The sequence below is a fragment of the Wyeomyia smithii genome, chromosome 3 (assembly GCF_029784165.1).
Source record: "Wyeomyia smithii strain HCP4-BCI-WySm-NY-G18 chromosome 3, ASM2978416v1, whole genome shotgun sequence".
Taxonomy (NCBI): domain Eukaryota; kingdom Metazoa; phylum Arthropoda; class Insecta; order Diptera; family Culicidae; genus Wyeomyia; species Wyeomyia smithii.
The window spans coordinates 64,219,690-64,245,358 of record NC_073696.1 but is presented as its reverse complement, the minus strand read 5'-3'; the positions used below and the strand labels follow the sequence as shown (position 1 = coordinate 64,245,358).

Here is a 25,669-nt window from a genome sequence, read left to right as displayed (position 1 = left end):
CCGTGAGCCACAGGGGAAGGTATTCGGATCCACCGCATAGAGTGCATCCACAACACCGCATTGCATCGGATCGCATCGGATGGACAGATCTAGGCATGCAGTCAAAAGTGTGCGCTATGGGATTCGTGTGAAACGGAGACGATGCCGCCTGCCTTCGTGAAGCGTGTTAATCGGTTATACGTGATGGCATTGTACTTGGTAGGAGAGAGTGACAAGGGATCTGATGCTGCAGGAAAATCCAATCTAATACTGCGCCAGCTCTTCGTGCCCAAAGCGAATACCGATCAATGCCAAAAGATAAAATAAGTTTGGAAAGAGGCAGGCGAAAATGTATGGGAAACAACAATCGACAACTTTGCGCCAATCAGATGTAATTAAGAAAGAATTTGTCCTTTCAATGTTTGTGATTAGCTAGTACGGGTGTATTAAAACTCGATAAAAATTAAAATCATTATAATTAAGGCACTATACCAATTAAGTGCCTCTCCTTCTCTGACGGTGTGACCATGAGCTGCCATTGCAAAACAGCTTAATAGAACGTGTTTCACTATTGGAAGGCGCCCTTATTCCAGTTGTACCTGACAATCAGGCCACTTTCCTCCATGATATCCAATCCCTTTTACGGTTGCAGTTTGCACCGAACGCAGCAACGTGAATTATATAGCTTTATAGATTTTCACCATTGAGTTTCGAGCTTTCTTTCGCTATGCTAAATTGGCAATCGACCGAAAAACAGAATCTAATACAGAATGTTGTACTTCGTTTTGTTCCACTTACTGCCACAGTGTAAGAATCATCACTGAAGAATCACAGCAACGCCCAGTGGCGGATTCCCTGGTGCAAGTAGAAATAGAAAGTTCAATTTTTCCATTTCGCGATCAGTTGGAGCTGGCCTTCGAGGCAAAAACGCGCTTCGAAACCGACGTGAGGTTGGTCGGGAAACAATCCCTCGCGTGCGCACCTTGGCAAAAAATGTGTCATCAGCGAGCGTGCATCTCTTCCCGCGTGCTTTTATAGCAACTTCATTTTTCCCAATAATGCTGGTAGCATTTTTGCATCCGACTCGACGCCGGCGTTTTAACGCTAACCAAATTAGCGAAAAAAAGCCTACAAAGCAACCATCACAAACAAACTAGCAAATTTAGGATTTGTATCTGGTTTGTGACCCCACACTAACAATTATGCGCTATTTTTTCAGTTTAAGTAAATTTCAAATTTAAATGTAATAAACTCTTCGCACTGTTACGCCTTACAACTATTACGGTTAAGTGAGCCAATTAACGATTCCAGCAGACCTTTCACTTCAATTTACTGTAATCCCTAAGCCAATAAGACCCCAAATGGAAGTTCCAGGCAACACTAAAAGGAAACTTCATAACTCTGCTTAAGCCATCACCATTAAATTCAATCCCAACAGTTCACCAATTTTGGCCTATTAAATCCCCTCGTCCCTCCCAGTCAGGGCATGCCAACGTAGGGGGTTTTCCTTACACACGCATCGATCTGTTGTCAATCGATTTGTTTTTATGATTCCTCCAACGATGGATGAATTCACCGACCCGAAGGTGTTTCTGTTTGTAAACATCGATAAACGTATTGCTCATAAAATTTTATTTCTGTGTCAAAGTCAGAATGTGGCGTCGCCCTAAACCTATTTCCAACCCATCCGAGGCCACCTTGGCCACCATCCGTGGATGATGCGAAGATCAAGGTTGTAGATTATACAAACTGCAGCCCAGACGAGGAGCGGGAAGGGCGTTCGTCGCTTGCCGCCTGACACCGCTGCAATTGATTTTTTTTTGTGTCACCGTCAAGCAGTCAGTCATCGATCGTAGTATATCTACAACGGATGGGGAAACACTACATAGTAGATTTTACAGAAGCGTAGTTAGAAGATTATACGTAAGAAAACAAGGAAGGTTACTGCCAAATGCATGGTACAAATTGCAACTCTTATCGTTTTTCGTAAAAGTATTCCCCTCCGACTACTCAATCCGAAACACGTGACGTGTGTGATGCAGTCGGGAGGAAGTCATAAAGAAGAATAAAGCCCTCGGCCAAAGCCAATTCGAATGCTACGTTTGGCAGTGAAATGCGCATCGAACCGAACACATTATGAATGTCTACTCTGGTTAGTAGCAAGCCGGAAGATGGTGGAACCGGTCTTCGAGACATCACGATGAGTAACAACGAATGATAAAGCGATTATGTCTGTAAATTATTGATTTATTGTTTATGTTTATTGAATTGGAAAATGAGAAACGACACCGCAATGACCGCAAATGCACAAACCAAACAAGAATATCGGAATGGCGTCTTTTTTTTTGGTACAATTGGCAAACATGAAAGTCGGTCGAAGGTCCTGTAGCAGTAACCCAGTTCCTAGCGTACAGCTGTGCCGGTATCGTTTCCCTGCTTGGGGCAATAGTAAAACCGCAACACGAGGGAGTCGATCTACGTGAAGCGTGTAACACGGCCCTCTGATAGCTGAGATAGAAACAACATAATTATCCCTAATTTTCTCCGATTACGGACGGCCTCCTCCTTCTGTTTTCCAAGTGCGCAAAGGTTGTGCCTAGCGTAAAACAATACTGGATTTTCATGCAAAAAAGAAAGCTGCTCACTAAGAGGCCACGGCTGTGTTCCTAGAGAGAGTTTGAGTGAAAGGCAGACTGTCGAGCTTAAATGATGAAATTGAACTTGGGCTCATTTCGTTTATCTCGAGATGATTTAGAACAGAAGTTAGGTTGCAAAAACAGGGTTTAATATTTTTAAAATTGGGATTCAAAATTACCAAAATAAATTAAAATATGTTCTCGGAAAAATCATAACATGAAAACTACTAATCCGATTAGTCTGAAGTCAAAAAAACTTATGGAAATTGACTTTTTTCTGTAGAAACATATGTTGAGATATTTAGCTCAGCATTATAGCAAAGTAAAAAAAAATGCTATTAAATTGAAATGTGGATTTGAATCTCATGAACATTTTTACTAAGTAGAGCTGTGTAAATATAATATAATATTAAAATTAAATACCAAAACTAAAAAATATAATTGTTGAAAATTATAACACATTGATTATCTCGACACAGGAAAATATGTGTTTTTTCCATATCTCGATTTAACTTTCTTGATATTTTGACTACTGCGTGACTTTCTTGAACGACGTGTTCAATCGTCTGAATTAATATTGTTGAAAAAATATACTGAAAGAAAAACTAAGTGTTTTGTAATAAAACGACATCATCACTACTGTCTTTATCTAACACAAATAAAATTTTACCCCATTTTTCAAGTTTTCTACATTTGACAGTCGCGAAATTTATTAAAGTTTTCACCATAGTCTAAATACAATTTTAGAATACATACATACTATATTTCATATTGAAAAAAACTGCTAACATTGAAACAGAAAATTGCAAATTTTGCTAAAAATCATAAAATATTATTTTCCTGAAATCATCATTTTTTTCTTTTGCCAAAAATGCCTCAACAATGACCCTAAATTTGATAAAAAATATTGAATTAATATTTCCTATCTTCTTCTAGGAATTTTTAAATTTTTATAATGATTCTGCACATTTAAGCAAGCTTCAATTTTCCAAAATATGTCAGAAAAAGATTCTGAGCAGCCTATGTAAATAAATGTGTATGGAAACTGGAGTGTTTGAAATTACTTCTTCTTTTGTGTTTTTTTTCTTGGTTTCAAATTTATAATTTTCGGTATTATCATTTTGGATAAGGTGACTAGCGAAAAAAATACTACAAGGTATACAGCCCTAGGGGTTGTATGAAATGGTGACGTAGGACTAAATTTATGTATTATTTGCTGCGCTAAACTGTTGTTAGGCAACACTACCGTTTATTTTTGATAGTCGTTATTGTAAAACTAACGATGCATGAATACATGAAAATTTTACACTAGTAGTAGTTGCGAAAATTCTCATAATCTTCAAGCATCTATAGTTCTGAAAAGAACCGATTCCATAATCTTCAGTTAGAAATTCGTGCTACAGAACGCTGCTAATCGCACCATCGGTAGCATTGAATATTATGCTTGACCGCGCATAATAAAGTTTGCTTTCCGCTTTGCCCTCCAGTAGCTGTGCCAGCTAAATATTCTGCAGCGTACGATGGTAACTGTTGCTGCCGTATGCAAAATAAGGACAACATGCTCCGCAGTGCCTGGAAGTTGACTCGTATGCAGCTCTCGTTTCTCAATGTCGCGTACCTTTAACAGCTGCACTGCAATCGCTATTGTGTAACAAACTAAACTGAAGCTGAATTTTCTACACGCAGTCTTTTGTATCGAGTTCAGACTAGATTTTTGCCATTAGGGCGTGGCCATGCAGCTTAGAGAAAGACAAACGGAACAAAACACTTTGTTGAGTCAGAATATGTAGGCAGTGGAATTTATTCCGACCATGTTATTGTTTTCCTTGCTGGAGAAGCAAGCCAATAGCGAGGGAAATGTATGGGAAAGCTTGACCTTGGAACTTTTCACCTTTTTTCACCATTAAGCAGTAAAGCAACAATGTTAAACATTATATCAAACGATTGTTACACATTTTATCTATCCACCGACATATAAATGAATAAGATGCATTAAGTCGTTAGCTTGCTATAATCGTTTGAAATCTGAAGCAACATTTGCCAGTTTCATTTTCAATTTCACAAAGTGTAATCCAGTATAGAAAACAAATACGTAGTCCTATGTCAAAATATTCAAAGTTCATTAGAAATTAGCTGACCCAAAAAACTCGTCCCACCCCTTTTTTTTTCTTTATTCAAAACATATTGAAATTTCAAAATTAAATGATTCCATGCGATTTGTTCATAGTCTGGAAATGCATGAAAAGTCGGATACTTAATACGATCACACTCAGAAAATAAATCGTTTGAAAAGATTGGTTTTTATCGGAATGAGAACATCCTTACCTTTTGGTTTCTGTACATCATCATCAAATTCTCCGAAACATGTAAATGTTCTTATTTAGTGCCTATTATTAAATCAGGCGCTACGTTCGTTACTATAGTAAACAGCATGGCTTTAAAGGTCGCTCAACGACCTAAAATCTTTTGGAATTTGTAACGTTTATTCTCAACGCAATGGATAATGGTGGGCACGTAAAAGCCCTTTACACTGACTTTAGTAAAGCATTTGACCGAATCGACATACCTTTATTACTCTTCAAACTGCTCCAGTCATATCTAACAAATCACAAGCAAATAGTGCACTTCCAAAACAAACTCTCAAAACTCATTTCCTTCACCTCTGGGGTGCCCCAGGGTTCGAATTTGGATCCACTTCTTTTCACCCTGTATGTAAATGACATTTTCCTCATACTTAAAAAAATAAACATATTGATTTTCGCAGACGACATGAAACTCTTTATAAAAATCAGTAACTGTTAGGGACTTAGGAGTTATCCTAGACACCAAGCTAACCTTTACAGAACACTATAACTCCTTCATAAGTAAAGCAAATAGTATGCTGGGTTTTATTAAGCGGTTCAGCCACGATTTTCAAGACCCGTACACTACCAGACTATTGTATATTAAATATGGTAGACCTATTGTAGAATATTGTAATCTCATATGGAACCCTTATGCAACCGAAAGTGAGCATCTTTGAATTCAAAATGATGTTCAGGGCCAATTCTTGGCATCTATCAATCATCCCCATTATGGAAACATTTAGATTGAGTGGTATCCCGATCAGTCGAAAATAAATTATAACAAATTTTTATATTAAGTTACGAGCTTTTTTCATAAACTTGTGTTCTAAACTTGGTCTCGTTAATAGTTAAAATATCAAAATTCTTATCAAAATTACTTACTGATTATTACAAATAATAGCAAGTTTTGTAAGGTTTTTGTCCGAAAAAGATCAGAATTAGCTAGAATGTACAATATTTTGTTAATTTAATAACAAATTTTGTTATAAAGATGCTTTGAAAAACACACTTTTAAACATTCAAGTGTTTGATCACAGAATTTGATATAATTCTGTACTTTTCTATTATTCTGGCATGTCAATAATATTACAGGATTTGTTATTCCTATCAAGTTCAAATATATTTGTGTTACCCGTTTGTTACAATCGTTTGATCGGGATTCGGTCTTTTTCGGCTGTTTTTCAGACACCGTAAGTCGCCCTCTTGAAATTCAAAATGGTACCTGGGATCGATTTTTGGCTCCTGTGCATCATCACTATCACGGAAATACCCCCATTGGGTGACTTTGGTCACCTAACGCTGTCTTTCAGAAACCGAAATTCGTCATCTTAGATTTCAAAATGGCATGTGAAGTCAATTTGGCCTCTTCGCGTCATTCTGGTTCCGGAAATATTCATAATATTATTTGGTCGTTTTCGGCTGTCGCCATCATGGATTTTGAAATGGCATTTGAGGACAATTTCTGACCTTCGAGCGTCATTCAGGTTCCGAAAACACCCATATTGGATGTTATACGGTCATGTTCAGCTGTTTTTCGGAACTTATAAGTTTCCATCTTAAATTTAAAAATGGCGTCTGGAGTCGATTTTTGGCTACTGTAAACTGGATCGAAAATTAGAATCCGGAGAAATTACAGATATTTAAATTTTTATGGGAGTATTTGTATGGGAGACCATTACCCCCCCCCCCCTTCTCCAGGGTATGAAGGAGTGTCTAACCATGATAGAAACAAATCTTACGCCCAAAAACCTGCACATAATAAACTTGATTCCATTTGCTTGATTAATTTCTGAGTAATACAGAAAGTGTTTGATTTGTGTAAGAGCCCTCTCTTCCAGAAGAGCGAGGGCTGTCGACTCACTATGAGATGTGCTTAAATTTCTGAGTTTCAATTGTATGGAATCCCTCCCTTCCAGAATAGAGAGGGTCCACGAACTATCTTAGTTGCCTTATCTGGCTCCTAAGACCCCTGCATACAAAACTACACGCCGATCAGACAGACAGACACACAGGCATAGCTGCGTTTTTATATGTTCAGAAGGCAGATATTATTGGAACGCTGTTTATCAAAGTAGTAGGTATTTCCTCGGTTTGTAAACGGCTGGCATGCCAGTAGTACAACCCGTACTAGTTGGCATAAAATAGACCCCAGTGTGATCCAGAGCATACTGCGCAGCAACTCCTATCCCTACTTTCACGTGGTACCGACTGGGATACGAGCAACCAAGGGAAGATCGGTGAACCGGTGGGAACTTGGTCATATTCTGACAGGGAATGGGGAGCTGTTCTCCTAGGAAGGCAGCTTGCCTGAGCGTTTGTTCTCCATGTTAGGGGCAAACAGCATCTGATCCGAAGCGGACGGCTAAGTTATGAAATGCGGTGTCTCGCCAGCTACATCCAAGACGGCAGCCCCGTCGCGAGGTTTGGCATCGTAGCCCTAGTAAGGCAACATGCCGAAAAAATACTACTACGAACAATACAGAAATAATTACGATCGCAAATCGACCACATCCTGGTTGACGGTTGACATTTCTCAAATTTCATCGACCACTATCTCGTGGAAGGAACGATTCGCGCTCGGCTTACCTACGTATACAAATCGAGCACTTCGAGGAGGATACGGTTGGACATCCAGAGGTTGTCAGCTGAAGGAGTTGCTGTACACTCGGTTGACGAGCGGATTATTGAACCGCTTGGAGATCTGAACGAACAGTGGAAGCACATCCAAGACACGGTCAGCTAATCAGCCCCAGAGGTGTTGGGCACGAGTGCAGGAACCACATGCAACACGTGGTTCAAAGCGGAGTGCCAACAGGAGAGAACTAGAGGAGGATGGACAAGCTGTGGATCCGCCAAGCTTAGACGAGGTGAGGGAAGCTTGTAAAGAGCTAAAAAAACACAAAGCTACTAGAAAGGACGGCCTTCCAGCCGAACTTTTTAAAACCGGAAGTGAGCAGCTGTTGCGTGCTATCCATCGACTCATTCTAGAAGTTTGGGCCGAGGACAAACTACCAGCAGACTGGTTGGACGGACTCATTTGCCCAGTCTACAAAAAGGGCCATCGACTCGACTGCAGTAACTTTCGAGGTATAACACTCCTGAATTCTGCGGCAGGAAGCCTTTGTTGGAGATCACCAGTGCAGTTTCCAAATGTTCACCTTGCGTCAAATCCTTGACAAGTTCAGAGGAGTAAACTTGCAGACTCACCATCTGTTTATAGACTTCAAGGCGGCATACGATTCAGTTAAGCGCAACGAGTTATGGCAGATTATGCTTGAATATGGTTTCCCAACTAAACTGATTAAGCTGATTCGTGCCACCCTTGACGGTTTTTCATCATGCGTCAGGATAGCGGCCGTAATCTCGGACCCGTTCGTGACGTTGGACGGTCTGAAGCAAGATGACGGACTCTCGAATCTGTTGTTTAATTTTGCCTTTGAGAGTGCAGTACGGAGATCTGATTGTTTGAACATATTTCAACTTAAGGGGCTACAATGGCGCCATTTTGAATTTTTGAGAAACCGGTAATTTTTGTGTTTTTTTCGACGCCATTTTGTTTTGAGGCCAAATATCAAATTTCCAAGAGTTTGTCCACATATTAGCATCTTTTTACCCAATCATGCGTCAGGATAGCGGCCGTAATCTCGAAACCGTTCGTGACGTTGGACGGTCTGAAGCAAGATGACGGACTCTCGAATCTGTTGTTTAATATTGCCTTTGAGAGTGCAGTACGGAGATCTGACGTGCAACGGAGCGGTAGCATTATTTGGAAGTCTCATATGCTCCTTGGCTTTGCGGAAGATCAATACGTCGGTATTAACCGCAGCGCAGTGGGAGAGGCATTCGTGCCTTTTAAAAGGGAAGCAGTGAGAATTGGACTTTCCATCAACTCTGACAAAACAAAGTACATGGTGGCTGGTAGAGAGCGTGAAAGTTTGTCGAGTCTCGGTACTGAAATTGTGATGGATGGGGGTATTTATAAGTAGTCGATGAATTTGTGTATCTTGGTACTCTCGTGACGTGTGACAACGATGTAAGCCGCGAAGTAAAGAGACGGATAGCAGCCGCAAACAGGACCTTTTACGGTTTACGTAGCCAGCTGAGGTCCCGCAGCATGCATGTCCGCACGAAATTTGCGCTCTACAAGACGCTGATCCTCCTGGTGGTACTCTACGGCCACGAGTGTTGGTCGATGAAGGAGGCTAACCGGCGAGCACTAGGAGTTTTCGAGCGTAGGAAGATTTTATCCGGTGAATCTGCATCAAAAGCACGAGGCACATTTGTATTCCAATTTGTATCAAGGCAACAGCAGTTTTTCGTCAGGGTGGTCCGCTGAAAGTAGTGGTCCATCCAAAACCGTTCTGCCCTAGGTATATTCGACTATTTGTTTGGAGAAGCAGAGTTTAAAAAAATCCTGCGCAGGGTAGAACTAGTTTGAATTAACCACTTGTTTCAGTCCAAGGTAATTTTACTCTGATTATTTTAATTCTGCCATGCTTTCAAACTGTTTATCTCATCGAAATCAAAACGAAACTTAATCTAGGTTGTAAGTAAATTCGTGAAAAGTAGCCACTTTGGTTCTATTGTTGGTTAGCCCATCTCTATTCACGTCTACATTTGCATTTCTTCATCAATGGAAAAACCAGGATCGGTTAAGCCATTGATAATTTTCTTGAAAACTAGGGAATCGTTGATATGCTTTGCCAAAAAACATAAAGGTTGATTGAATTCGAATTTTCTGTTCATATTTTAACGCAGCTCTGTGTTAAGATACTCATACAACATTAGCATTATTCAACGGTAAATGATTTCAGGAGGCATTAAAAATCAGGATGAATTAAGAGGTAAAGTATTTATATTCAGTTTCTGACTGAACTGAAATATCAATCTGAAAACGTGTTTGAAAATTCTGAAACATGCTCTTGAGAGCTCCAAAGGAGATTGTTTCAGGGTTTATTATAAATATATTCTATTGTTAGCATTTTGATTAGACTAATTAAGAAGGAATAATTAAAGGGTTTCAGGCGATCAGTTATAATATCGATTAAAATATGAATCAAGTTTTACTCTATTCAACTCTTGAAATTTTTGACAAACCTACACACAACCGTTGTTTTCGTAATTTCTTTGTTATCGTTATTTGAGCTGTAAAGATTTTACTAGCAATATGAAATTAGAGCCCGTTGATAGCTTCTATTGTAAACCTACAACAACTGTAACAGATGATTACACCGTATGGTTTTTCGAAATATTTCTCGAATCAGTATCCAATGATTTAACTATCACAAACCACGTTCGTCATTAAGAAAAGCCCCTGCTAATTAGGCATTTACGTTTAATTTTACGACCTGTCACCACTAACGAGTTCCTTGTGCAATTTAGTGCACTATCTAACCGTTTTCCGACTATCGTCTAACATCTAAGTCGAAAAAAATGTGTCAACGCCGTCAAGGTGAAGGCAAAATTGAATGCCTAAATTACGTCAGGATTAGATAGGCTTCAGGCACCGTTTGAAAAAAAAAATCGACTACAACCCGCAACGACGTATAACATTACATCAAGCAGCGAATGTGAACAAGTGAGCATGCTTGTCACTCCACGATCCCAAATAACAGTAATTGAGCTTCTCGGAGCGGATGAAAGCAGCACGATGATTTGCGGAAAGTGAAAAGAAAGCATCCCACCAAGAAAACGAGAAGTACAAATCATTCGATCAAGACGGACGGACGAAATCGACACGAGAGGAAGCAATCGATCGTCACTGCAGCAAACGATCTGTTGCGTTAGGGTCTACGTTCGGATTACCGGTGAGGTTTTTTTTTTCTGCGTTTCTCTATTTCCAATCGAATCATCACTCTATCACTCTATCCGTATAGATCTTTCTCTCTCACTAATTCAAAGCTCCAACTCTACCGGCTACGTAGTACATGCGTCATTGCCTGTGCGTCGATTTAATATCTGATTAGTAAATAAAACCTATTTTTCACTGCAGACCCTCTCATACTCTCTACGGGACATCACCATCGCAGCGGGCTGTAAGCTGGATGAGGTTTCCTGTTGGGGATGAATTTTTCAAGTGTGAAATTTTTCGCTGCCCTTGGTCGCCTTTCACTCTCAATTGAAGTGTATTATTAAATATTTTGTGCTGCATCTTTAGTCTAAAAATAATTACAACAATAAAAAATTTTGTAGACATTCACGTACAAGCACGTGCACAAAATATAACATTGAACTTGCTTTTTCTCATATACGAAAATAAAGACCGGCAGTACCGGCAATGCAGCGAAAACACAATCCACCCAAGGTGGCTTTCTTCAATCAGCACTGGTTGCGGCGATCAAGCACAAACTACATTATACATAAAGCATGAAAGAAGAAAAACGATAGAGTAAGCGAACTCATAGGAACATTATTGATTCATTGATCTCGGTTCTTTTCCTGTGTACGTATCCGAGGCAGCACAGCCGCCAGGTCGTGCCAAGATGCATTCTTCACCTAGGCATAGTTTTGCAGAAGGCTACAACACACCTTTATATTCTCCGAAAACCTCTACAATGGCCAGAAAAGATATAGTTCCGCGCACTAACGCAAACGGACAGTCCATGAGAAGAGGCAAAACTCGGTGGAGCGAGTTGCGACGGTACGGCTTACAGATTGACGTACAACTTCCACCGCGGTACCATCGCACCATTCAGCAGACATAGGTATTGAGACCGTCAGCCTTGAGGCGATTTTCCTCTAAAGCTCGAGTAATGGTCGTGGCCGATCGTTACTGCGCCACGGTTTGCCTGCGCCATCGTTTTGAGCATATGCTTGACCAGACATAATAGATATCCTCCTTTTTGGCTCGTATCTCTAAGTGAAACGATAGGTTTGCTTTCCCCATGGCACCGCGATTGCACAGATAGACAGACACAGGTCATGAGATTCCGTCTACAAAGAAAGATGGCTAGATGGTAGCCAATTTCTAGTGGCTCGAGGGCTTACCGGTCATCAAAGTCATGAAGCGGTTTAATTCGAGGTTGTTGATGTTTACTGGCCCCAGGAAACTTACCAGGGATGATTTGAGTGGGAGCTCAGTTTTTTTTCGTTATTTTAAAATATGGCTAATATGGAAAAAATATTATGTGAAAATATTTATATACATTCAGAAGCATTTTAAGTTACATCCGGCGAAAATTATAGCTGAACTTCATCTGAAGCTAATTAATTCCTATATTTGTTTTATTTATGTTCAGTACCCTTTAATATAATTATTACATCAAATTTAGGTGAAAAAAATATTATCGGTGGTGCGGGCACTGCGATTGAAACTCAATTTACTGCATGGCTCCATTAAACATAAAACGGGAACGCCTTTAAAACACGAGCGAAAAAACTTTTATTTTATTTAACTTTAATTTCTGAACAAATTATTCAGCTCAAAATAAATGCAAATAACCGACCATAGCAGAATGGGCGAAAAGTTCAATTCCGAATCGTAAATAAAACTGCCAAGAGGGCCATTAAATTAATGACACCTGTAGGCAATCATACACTCACACACTCACTGCATCCCGATTGAAACGGGACCATGATAAAGCGGCCTCCATTCGGCCTGGAAGTGTGATAATGGCCGAGGGCCTCCGATCCAATCAAGCCTTTCGGCGCAGCGAAAGAGCGGCCGGGATCTGCGACCGAAGCGCGCGTGTTTTGTTTTTTTTTTTTTTTCAACAACACAACCCATAAAACAGATAACAGACTCATTATTATCACCAGTGGCTGACTGGTGTACTGACCAGTCTACGGCCTGAAGTCGGAGCCTCGAACGCAGACTTGATCAGCCGGTTGCACTTGACCCATAGCGGCCAAACAAATTTGCCGAAAGCGGTCAAGTTGAAAAATGCTGGACGTCTCAGCGTGTGCTCACTCGGAAATTTCGACGCTGGGCGAAAAATTTTCTTCAAGATTTAATGTACGAATCTCTGACTGGGCTCCGTGTGGTGCGGTAATGTACTGCTCGTTACGAAACCTAGAAAATATTCCGCGGGAAAGGCTTTCAACGCTAATTGCAGTGATTTAGATGACCAAATTTATCTAAAGCTTTTTATCACTTTTCAACTAGAGTGTACTGAGTTGGGTTACGCTTCTAACACTTTGTTTGGCGTCCTGCACACGTAAATCATAAGTGGTGCTGATTGAGCTAATAAAATGCTTTGTAGTTAAAAATACGTTAGTTGTATATGAATCAGATAAGTAGTTGCAATTAAATCCATTTAGTTTACCGTTTCGGCGAAGTGCCAATTTAACCTACCTTTTTCTGTGAAGATGCCACGCAGGTGTCTTTGTCTGAAAACGATAAAAAGAGGAGAAGAAAACTGTTAGAATGATTGTATGGAGATATTGATTTGGTACTAAAAAATGAATCGTTTTTAAAAGGTGCCTCTATATCTCAATCGAATACGACAAGGCAGCAGTCGTGATAAACAAGTTATCACTGCAACGTTAAACGATGACGCCACTGTTGCTGTGCCCCGGGAACGTTTGCTTCCGATGCCATGATTGACAATGACACGACCTTCGAACGTGTGCTACATACATCTCCGCGAAGAAAGGGACCATTTTTTCCGCAACTCATGTACGTTATTGTTTATTGATAAAATCGTTCGGTTTGTTGTTTTAGCAGTTGTTCGTCATAATTAGTGATCGAAATCATTCTCGATTAATCATCAGAACCAGTGAAACAAATCGAACAACACGTTCCTAATGCTAATTGGACAGTCTCATATTTGCTTACCCCTTTGCCACACGTTCTTGTTATAAACGGCATAAAGTAAATGTCAACTATGATATTGAATACCCTGAACGGGCCCAAGAACGCGATAATCGTATTATTTCGCTATTATCGAATCAAAAGTAATTTTGAATGACACATTCTAAACAGACTGTAAAATTGTACACCAAGGAAAAACGCCATCCAATCAATAATAGTTCCATTGGTTGGTTTTCGATGGTGTCGGCTTGCAGGTAATTACGTCAATTCAATTGTTTTCGCACTTCTATCGTACCGTCCTTTACACTACCTAATTGCCCGTTCTACTTTTCACTGGCAATAGACTATAAAGGAGTTTTATTTATTCAAAACGAGCTTTCGTGTATGGAACGATCGTGGAATAAATTATGCAATAAAACTATTCTTTGGTCTTTTGGCATGCAAACATCAGATTGATAAGTATTAATGTTGAGTCATACCTATCAAATAAAATTATCAAAAAACTCATTTTGCATTACTTACCTCTAGATTTCTAAGGTGCGTTCATTTCAATGTTAAATTCTTAGAATAGTATAACTCCTCCGTAACATCAACTTATTCGTTTTCAGCAACAGGAAGCGGTGGCAGCAGACATAGGAATTCCAGGCCATCGATGGCGTTCCGTGGTCAATTCATTCCTACACACGCTTGACGTAATGCTAGCGATCAGGTTACACACATGGATTGAAGTGCAGTAGATTTAGAATGCGCATAAATTAATAACTGCTACTCACAACCACTACCACCGCCATTGCCACGCCATTGCAAGCTGGCCTAGGTATAGCAGACTTCAAAACTGGAGCGATACTTTTATAGACTATAAATAGCATTTGCAAAACAAAGCAGCTGCTGAATTGATGAAACAAACAATTTCCAATAAAATTTGTTATGAGACGACTTTACACTGTTAGTGAAGTGATGTTTAACGTTGATAATGTTCGCCCTTATGCAACCGTTACGACTTCCTTCAGGACAGTTGGAACGTTCAAAAAAACCTTAAAAGGTTTCACTCTTTTTAAACATAACATCTACATGGGTACTATATATTCAATAGGAATTGTTGCATAACTAGTATCTAATCAAGATGCCAATTTGCCTAATCTGATGTAATAATTTTACTATCCTTTTGGCTCTAAAATGTTTTTACCGATATTTAGTATTTAGCTTTAGCTCATTAAATTTAATTCATACATATGTCAGCACAAAGTTCTTTGTGCTACCAAAAATTTAACTTTGGGAGTAACGGGTGACAACTAAAATTTTGAATTTTTTAAATTTTCTCACTCAACAACAAACACCTTCAGAGAGGAATGAAAGTATATATTTGTAAACTCTCTCTCTCTCTCCTTTATGCCAGTATTTTTTGTTTTGTTTATGCATGCACAGTTCTATACAAATGGCGTCGAGCAAGAAGTGTTGCGCAAATGCATTGTACAGTTCTAACTGAATTGCACAAAGAAATCGGTAAGACGTTCACGGTAAGCCATTTTGAGAGCGAAAATCTTCCGGTTTCGACGTGTATAATTTACTGCAAACCTCAACGATGATCCGCCAGAATGGTAGTAGAAGACCGGCCAAAATATTGGTTTAAAAAAGACTTTTTCCATCATACCGATAAAAGGGATGTGTTCAGCCAGATAAAACATCATCTCATTACGTCACAAAAACATGAACGTTCCTGAACAACCAGTCGACTCCATTTGTGCCACGAATATCGAAGATTTTTTTGAGATTTTCAGCACCTATGGCACAAAAATACTTAGATCAACGAGCTGCAAACAGTTGATTGGTAGAGTCAAGAGATGCAGACTTGAAGTCGGCGTGAAGGCCGTACAACGCTCTTTTTTCGGCATTTATAAAAAGCGACGAACGGTGGGCCGGTTAAAGAACTTTGTTGAATGTTAATTAATTGTTTTTTAGCTCATAATATATGGATTTTTATGAGAAATAAATCAGTTTTTCTTTAAGTACATCTACGTTTTTTGACAGCAGGAGAAAAAATACTAAAATTTTAGATGTCACCCGTTGTTTCATGAGCCGAGTGTCTATTAATGATTAAAATATATTTGGAGATTAGTATAGGGTCTCCAGTAAAGTTGTAGACAATAATTTGGTCCTTCGAAAAAATATACCCTGTAAAATATAATGAAATTTTATTTTTGATGTAGAATTACGTCTTACAGCAACATTATAGGGTTGCAAATCGAAAAACCCGAAAACATCAAGAGCGTTACGAAAATTATCCACCTTCACAAGCCTAAAACTCAGTCAGTTTTCAACGAATTTCCTTCATTACTGCAGCAATCGATTGAAAATTTAGACATACGTCCACCAAAATGAGAAGCTAACTATTATACTATTGCAAAATGCAGAGCCTTCATGAACGCATACTTCGACCATTGAAAACAGGAAAAAAGCATATTTTTTTAACTAAACCAATCTGCTTATCCATGGAATGGATTCTGCTTAGTTCACTTTAGATTTTTCATTAAGTAGAATCCTCAAAAACTCACTTAAAAGCTCTAAATTTGTCATTATAGTCGGGCATCTGCACTCGAACACTCATTAAATTCAATCACTTACCTCAGCAAAAATAATCCGCACATTGCTCTATACGGCTACAACGGGACTCGTTCAGCAGCCAACCAAAGTTTTTTTCATCACTAGCGGACCATTTTTATTTTAATCACTAAAAAAATCACTCACTACACTAAGAATACTTTGATCTTTGAAATGTTCACATCAAATTTCAAAAACCAAGCTTGAATTAGCAGAAATATACGAGATGAATTTCTACGAATCCTAGATTTCAACTGCATGTATTTTCATTTGTTTTCACTGCGTTGAAGAAAATCAAAAGTTGCCAAATCAGTTTCTGTTAATACGACAAAATCATACTGATAATGTGGAATTATTCCGAAATAATTAACATAAATCGACAGCACTGCAGTGGTTACCTAGGTTACCAATTTTGCACGTAAACAACGGATCAGCGGATTTCTAGGTAAACTATTACGACGGGCTGCGGCAATGCTCATACATGATAATGTGATTCCTCCATGATTAACAGTGTGTTGAATATGGGGGCGTCGTGGGATGAATGATTGAGCAGTGATTCAAGTTTTGAGATGGATATGGAAGCGTTGTGAAAAATGGTTTGATTTACAAAATTCAGGATAAATCCAGCTAAGTTTACTTAATATACTATGCTGAACGATTCCATAAGAGCAAGTAAGCGTATTTTGTTTATTTGTTCAATGATTTCGTGAAAAATTGGTGTTATCCGTGCATTCTTCGTGAATATCGGCTTAATGAGATGAATAATGGAGCAGTTCCCCTACAACTGTGATCCAGCGACATTCAACACTACTTTTGACTGACTTAAAGCCAATCAAACGACACTTCTTTTCCAGATTACCAATAACTATTAAAAAGAGAGAGTTAGAAGAGAATTATACCTAAACTTTACCGCTTTACATCATCAAATTGATCGTCAAATTGAAAATACCGCCTATAATTTTCATTATGTTGAGAAAACAACGCGTAAACCTATTTTTCTTGCTTAAGTTTTCTCAGTTGTTGAGCGTGGTTTATTCCCATGTTTTCGACATAATATAATGAGATAGAGATTTATCATAACTTCTCTATAAAAAAGACAAGAATGCAGACTGGTATGCGATTATAGGCAGAATAGACTGTTGTAATTCTACTTCATCTTGCGGTCGTGTTTTATACACATTCACTGATTTTTTTTTTTTTTGAATGCTTTACCTTTATTCATTTTAATTTCTTCACATTGGAACAACTATTATTAATTACAACACATTCTGTAGCTTCCGCGGAAAATAAAATTAGTATACATTGGGTTTTCGGAATATTTAATGAAAAAAAAAAAATTATTGTTTTATTTTCAAAAAAATAAATTAATTTATTACATCTCTTTTTCCTGAAAAGACAAAATTACTGTTTGCAACCTTCGCGAAGATATACAAATTGAACAAATCGTTCTGGCTTTGACCTGTTTTTCTTTTTCAAGAAATAAAATTAAATTTTGCAGTGTTTTCGAAAACGATTTTTGAAAACTAAGCATTTTAGTATAGCATTTTTGTTCTTTTTTCTTCTTAAATCATAAAAAAGTTATTTTTTTACTATGACCACCTCCTTCAGAAATGTTGAAAATTGAAGAATTGGAGAATTGGACAGCCTACGTTTAATACAGTAACAAACAAGTCCATGGACAGTAGGAGTATCGTCAAAAGTCAAGCCAAACGATAAATAATAATAATGATATGTTATTTTTCAGAAATTATTTGCATGCTAGTAACAAACGTGAACTTGCATACACATTTTTATTAAAGCTTTTTTATTAAAGTTTGTTTTTCTTCTCGGTGTTATTTATTTTTTGTTCCCAAAGCTGTAAAACCGTGATCGAAATTATTTTGACCGAAAAATATTGATTTTCAAGCCGTATTAGAGTCCAATAAAATGCAGAATAATCAATGAACCAACTTTGCTGAACACAAAATTGCTTCATTAATTATTCTCCATTTTATAGAAATTACAATTTTGTGATAAATCCACCTAAAATTGGGAAACGAATTTTACTTTTTTCATTTTGCATATAAAAATTCGCTTTGTTCGGCAAAGTTGTAGCACATTTTATGAAAAACTTTTATCCGCCCATTTAAATGGACTTTTGTGGAGTTTTCTATAGATTGCCATTAAAAATCTTTTTTTTTATTTTCAATAAAACATTTAGTTATGATTTTCAACAATTTTTTAATGTTCTACAGTGTTGTTTGCTAGAACAAAACAAACAATTTCATCAAAAAAAGTTTATTTTTATCTTCAAAATAACTGAAGATATTTATTAAACCAATGCACCAACTTTCTAACAGATATCTACAAAACTTGCATATCTACAGCAAAAACCATTTCTATATTAAAGTATTAGTAAGTAAATTATGCGTCTTTTTATTAAAAATCTTAAATAACTAAATAAATATAAGAGATAAAAAAAACTTCATTTGATGAACTTGTGTGTTTTTTATGATAACTAACATTGTAGAACAGTGAAAAATTCTAGAAAATAACAATAAAAGGTAATATTTAAAAAAATATTTGAAGGGGTATTCTGAAAAAAAAAATTCACAATATTTCATATAAATTGGCTGATAGAAGTATGGAGCGATTCCACAAAAAATGTTTCATTTTTATTTATTTTTTTAAATTGTCATTTTTGATTTGGGTTAAACTTTGCATAGACGTTTCTATAGACAAAAGATGCCATTTTATGCTATTTGTTTAATTTTTTTTTGGAGCACGGCGTATTTTGAAAAGCTATTGAAAAATACTATTTGGGGAAGGTATTGATGATTACAAATATTTTTAGGGCCAAACGGTTTTTTTGATCGGTGTAACGTTAAAATTGAAATTAAAAGTTAATTATTTAAAAAAAGCTCATGTTTTAAAAATCTTTTTTTTTATAAAAAAATACGAAAGATTACCAAAACAATGAAACTGGTCCGATCATGGAGAAATCAGGAAAAAAATGTTGTGCTACAACTTTATTTAGCAAAGTGAATATTTATATACAAAAAAGACAAATAATATTCGTTTCTCACCTTCCGGTGGAATAATCACAAAATTCTAACTTCCACAAAATGAAAAATAATTAATGAAACAACTTTGCTTTGCTTTGCTGACACATTGGCTCCAAAATGAATTTTTTGAGTCAAAAGTAGTGTCAATTAGTGCATTACTTAAGTAAACATCGTCAAGAAAAATAAAAAAAATGTTTGTTTTTTTATAGCAAACAATATTGTATAACATTGAAAAATTGTAGAAAATCACTATAAAACAGTTCAATTGAAAACAATTGATTTTAAGGGGTGGTCCATTGCAAAATCCACAAAAGTTCATTCAAATAGGTAGATAGAAGCATAATGTCTTCAACAAAGCTGTTTATTTTAAAATGTGCTAAAACTTTGCCAAACAAAATGGATTTTTATATTCCAAAATGAGAAAAATTAAACTCTTTTCTTACTGCTAAGTGGATTATTCACAAAATTGTAACTACTATATCATGGAGAATAAACAATAGAACAACTTTACTGAAGACAATGCGGCTCTGAAATCAATTTTTTTGAGTCGAAATAATTTCGATCACGTTTTTCCAACTCTACTCTTTCAATGTTTCTTTCTTACCTGTCAAACGTTCTACCCAGTGCCGATTTTTTAGAGTCAGTTTAAAACATCGCATAAAATTGAGCACAGTCGAACATTCGGATCGGCCCAAATCCGCATTCCTTGAAAATTTTATCGATTGTTTCGAATTTTCAAATAAATTGAAACATTCGAACAAATGCAAAAGAATTCGGGCTAGAAGTAGAGTGGAACTTGATGCAAAATTGTAGTATCCAAAAACCACTCATACAATGATAACTGCGACGAAAATAAATTAAAAAAAAAACGTTGCTGTAATCGAATGTTAAGGAGAATCTCTTGTATTGAATTGACCCAAAAGGTAAACAAAACAAACCAAACGCTTAAAACGCACACATATTTTCGTCTTGAATGCGCGATCAAATGAAACAGCTTTCAACGCGTCCGAACCGGAAACTTTGATACATGCTCACGGGGTTCGAAAGAAGAAAGGGCTTCGGGAAGAATATCAATTTAATTTTTTTCGATTCTGATATAGCAGCCACTTAATTAGCACCGAAATGACGTTCAGCGTTGTAATCGCTGTCAAATTCCAGGGTAATATTAATTAGAAGACACATGCAACCCGTTCGGAATAGCCCTTCGGACTATTAGTTACAAGTTTCTCATATCGATGGTGCAACTTAATTCATAAGAATGCTTTATTTGTGTTGTTCGCAGCATCCGTACAAATTGATGCACCGTTTGGACCCCTGGTTCATGCTACCGATTTCACGCGATAAATCATGTAGTTAACGGAGAGTTGCTAGGAAACCGGTTTTCCTCCGATGAGTGCTTTGTTTTTGAGGGCAGTTCTGGGCCGTGAGTATGCAGCATCTAGCGTATGTTGCCCATTACTATTTCTGTTTACGGTAATACTAATACGAACAAACTATGTAATTGGCTAACTTTCATTTTCCGGAGCAGAGTTTAATTTTTATGCGCGAAACTGACACTTTGGCTGCAATCGTCAGAGCTAAAAATGTAAAAAAATACCAATTATCATTGCATTCACAATAACTTCCTTCTGGGAAGAAAACTCGTTTCCGGAGATTATCATTTTGAAACCAGTCGACTGCGTAAAAAAAAGTTACCTACCCAGGCACACCACCAACAACAGTTTATCAACCCCTTGATTGGCATTAATATGCAAATAAAAGCCAGGGCACACTTGTCGACCGGCCGGCCGACTTAATTCGAACAAGTTGTGCCTCTGCGTGCTAGCTGCCGATAAAATCCCGGGCAAGGTTCAAGGAGTGCGGTAATTACAATACGCGAATTTCATTGCGCCCTGGGGGCTTTAAGATTCCACCTAAAGTCAGTTCTGGATCATAAATTTTACTCTACTCCGTGGACTGGGGGTTGCGTTGTTGGCGAATCGTGGACCACGTTTCATGCTATTTTTAAATATTCCATTTAGTATACAATATATGATAGAGATGTAAATAAGGATCGGGTCGGCATAAACGGCATAAAAAAGCCTTCAACGCAAGTTTATTTTTATTTGAAGATTTTGCCGCTGTTATTCAGTGAAATAAATATTTAAAAGCTAAGCAACTTTTACGCCCTCTGAAGTTCATTTCTTATCATTTGTGCATGACGAAATATTGAATTCAAACTTAACTGCTGTGTGATGATTGATTTTTCCATTTCATAAAAGTTTAACCCATGTTGCAGCCCAACGTTCTTTGATTTGTATCTTAGATTCAATTGCGTGTTTTCTCCCAATTTATACACCACCAGCTAATGCCGATAACGTTGGCATTGTTGACATCAGAAATGATTTTTCTTCGGGTACTATTTGCGTATGCATTGATTATCAGACGCGGTCAAATCAAATTGGACTAAATTTGCACAGACTAATGACCGCATATGCTTTGTAATAGATAATATTGCTCAACAGTGCGAAATAACCTGCTTTTTCTGATCTTGATCGAAAAACTGGTTCGACCAGTCTCCAAGTCAACCTGGCCAGCGAAGATCCTAACCAGCTTCACAGTCGAATTACAACCGAAAAGCTTGGCAGGCAAACCTCATTCTCGTCCTCTACTATGCCGCAATTAGCTACTGCTCGACTCGCCGTCGTATTACACACTTCAAGCGGTGCGAACACGCATCAGCATAAAGGAGTAAAACTTTCAACAAACATTGTCCCATTCACCTCGATTGTCAATGATTTGCGCGGCCTGATTATCGCCGAACGATGAAAGCACACAACACCGCCATCACTCGTTCGGGCTTGGTGCGGTGTTAGGAGCTGAACATTAATCAACCGACTTCCCTTTCCCGGTAACCAGCAACGCTACCAGTAAGCGACAATGGGCTCACGATGAGTCGCGCGCGCTGTAAGAAAAGAACAAGTTCCCGTAGTTTCTTTGGATTACCGACACACACAGGGCTTACAGGTTCGTAACACTTATCTCACAGCGCATGTACCTAGTGAGTTGGGCACTAGGTTGACAGGGAAGATAGTGCAATTATCTGGGGCATTCATCAATCACGACTTTTGCCCATGATAGCGACCAGGTCACGGGTATTACCTGCTGCTTGATTCTTTTATGACAGGCCCGGTCGGTGGGGACTGCACTCGTTTTATTCGAAAGTGCAGTATGCATCTATTGAGATGGCAACAAGACCACTGGGTGAGACTCTTGGATCGTAGGTGCCTTTTGACGTAAGCCTGAGTTGTCTGCGTTCGTTGCGGCTTATGGGTGCAGACAATTGGACCCGTGGGTCTGTAGGCTGCCTTCCTGTCTATTGCCATCAGGGAAGGCGAAACATCGACAGTATGCAACAGCCGATTGCATCGTGGGATTTACTCTTGAATAAAGTGCAACGTAAGTATTGTACCAGTAAAGACTGTGATTTAAATGCCTGCTGTGGCTTTCAGCAACATGTTGTGTGTTATTTTTATACTCAATAAAATTGTAAATCATTCTATTATTATTTAGCATCCTCGGGCAGAGATAGAGATCGCGTTTGCTGCTGCAATATTGTAGGTCTATCGGACAAACACAGCTTACATGCCAGTGGATGCATCCATACATGCATAAGTATGCTAATTAATTCTTCAGCCGTCAGCTGGGCAGACAGGTTTGAGGTTGCCTAGATGAATTGCCACGGTAACATAGTTACACTCACCACAACCAGCCAGCGTTGTTCGTGCGCAAGAAACCTGTCTTTGTTTTTAGACCCCGCGGGATTGATTGATACTGCACCAGGATGGTGCATTACTGGCGGGTCCCATTTCTTCCCGAGGCGACAAAATAACATGCTATTTGGCGAGGATCTGATGAGGTGTTTCATCGTAAACAATTTTATGTTGAAATTATATTGTGCCTTTTACTACTTATATGGCCAAGGTAAATTGAGACTGTATGTGGAAACGGTATTTCATAAAACTTTAATAAGGGTAATTGAGGAACAAAAATATTCCCAAGCCGCCATGTTGCTGGTAAAACTTCGCATTGCATAACTCTGGTGCCAAGCTCCAAATCTAGATATAAAGTTTGCGAAAGCTTTGCTGCACATGATTCACATAAATTTTCGACATAAATTTCATGCAAAATCATCTTGAAGATGCTGAAAACTTAAAAAAAATTTTGGAATTCAAAAAAATGTTTGTTTCCTAATGACCAGAACTCCTGATCAGCCAGACCATGTGCCATTGAACGGAACAAGTAATACGGTTAACGTTTTTTGGAATTAAAAAATAAGGAACTCAAGTTTTTTTTTATTTTTAAATTATTCGTTATGAATGCAATCGCTTAATGATGGCTTGGCGAGTAACGAGTACTAATACCTGTAAGCTGTTTCTGTGTTGGGCATGGATCATCATCGAGCAATTTCTCCAATTTAGTCATCAACATTGAAATTCCTGTTTTTTAAGTGACAGAACGAATCACGGCACGTTTTTTCCCTCTTTTTTTAACTCTTCTCAACTCTCGATGCGCTTCAGCCGCCGCAACCTTAAAGTTAAATGAGAGGAGTAACACTTCCCACAAATGATCATTATTTGCATAAAATCGGACACTTTCAGCTCAGTTTACCATATAAGCTGGGCTTATCACGGTTTAGAAAAATAACACTTGAGTAAGCATGCCCCAAATACCTATGAAAAAGTTTTGTGCCCTCTTGTTGAAAACAAATATTAAGTTTAATAAAATTCCGAAATGATGATTTCGAATTGCAGGACGACGACAGTTCAGAACAATTTGCGGTTAGAAAACATTCGAATTACGTGGGTTTAATTTCAAAAATGCTCGCAGAACGATGTTACATGAACTATATGAAATATTGTCAGAAAACCCCATATTTTATGCATATTTATCGCCAAAACCAAGTTTATCAAGTCGGCATTGAAAAATCAGGTCAAAGCCGGGTGATAGAATTTGATACCTATTTTTTAAGGTGCAAAATTTGATACAATTTTAAAGCTGAACTTCTGCAAACAGAATCGCAAATACTTCGTTTATATTCTCTTGGCAGTCAACCATGCCGGGTGAAAAGTCTTTAACTACACGAGCACCCACTCTGCTTCGCTCTGACTGCATTTCCTCGTAACACATTCACCTCAATTGCCAACCTTAGTTCATTAGCAATTTCGCACCCCTAGAAACATTAAAAAAACCCACAAAAACAGCGGATGCGCATTGTATTCGCCAAAGCGGGGACGGCGCAAATCCGGTCCCCAGAAAGTAAATACTTAATTATGGGCCGAAACAAACACAAATGGAAAATTCTAATTTCAACAATTTGCAAATTCTTACTGCTCAGTGCACCGAAAAGTGCGACTTTTCAGCACACCACTTGTATCATCATCATCATCATCATGCGCAGCGCAAACTTCATTCCGTTGGTTTCGGTCAGTGAGCATAAACGCCCAGTCAATCACATGTTTTCACCGCGTGAAATTTAACCGTTTCTGTTGCATTTCGAAATTTTCTTTGCCATTTACCAACGCATTTGTGGATTCCGCTTGGCAAGCGCAATCTTCGAAACCATTAGTGGAAACCTCCCATGGTGCAGCCGTAACCGATTTGTCATTTATGAGCAAGATGCGCAGCATATGTGTTACATCTGGTGGTTTTGTTCTTGGTAACCAAAAGTTTGTAACATATCCATGTTTAAAACAAAAGTCATGCAGTAGATTTGATATCTATAATGTGATTTTACGTTATGCTTTTGCATAATACTTTTCTAAAAGTGACGCAACTTTTAATGGGAATATCGCATCATTTTATTTTACATTGCTGGGAATCAAAACCATTTTGCGTCTATCGACGTTTGAACTGCAAAAAAACTCGCGGTAGGAAATTGTTTGATGAGTTTGCTAATAGCTTTCATCTAGGTCATACGCGTACAGAGCAAAGGTGATCACCTGTAGGAGTAAGATCGACTTCGGCCATCCAAGATGATTTGCTGAGATTCCGCAGTACGCCGCATCATCTTGCAGGTCAATAAAAATATAGCTGTTTTTTCTCTATTAAAATATTATGGCAGTTTCACATGTCCTAGTTTCGGTTTAAACTTATTTTCCATAAAACGGCTACACTCATCCAGGAAAGCTGCTTCATCTGTACCGCTTTAGAATGGAACAGAAACATGATAGGTTGTCTTAAATAGCTTTCATAAATATCCTATCAAATGCGTGAAATTACGATTTATATCTACTTTGCCTTCATCTTGACACCTATTTCATCTAAACCATATTA

General features: G+C 38.0%; 1 protein-coding gene across 5 annotated transcripts in view; it reads right to left on the bottom strand.

Moving 5' to 3' along the window:
• The window catches only part of LOC129732956 (protein spire), a 308,435-nt gene that overhangs the window by 235,092 nt on the left and 47,674 nt on the right, over window positions 1-25,669 (bottom strand). For all 5 annotated transcript variants that reach the window (XM_055694434.1, XM_055694435.1, XM_055694437.1 and 2 more), the window contains exon 2: window positions 13,254-13,288. In XM_055694434.1, coding sequence (XP_055550409.1) covers window positions 13,254-13,288 — 35 coding nt within the window. The remainder of the gene's footprint in view (window positions 1-13,253; window positions 13,289-25,669) is intronic.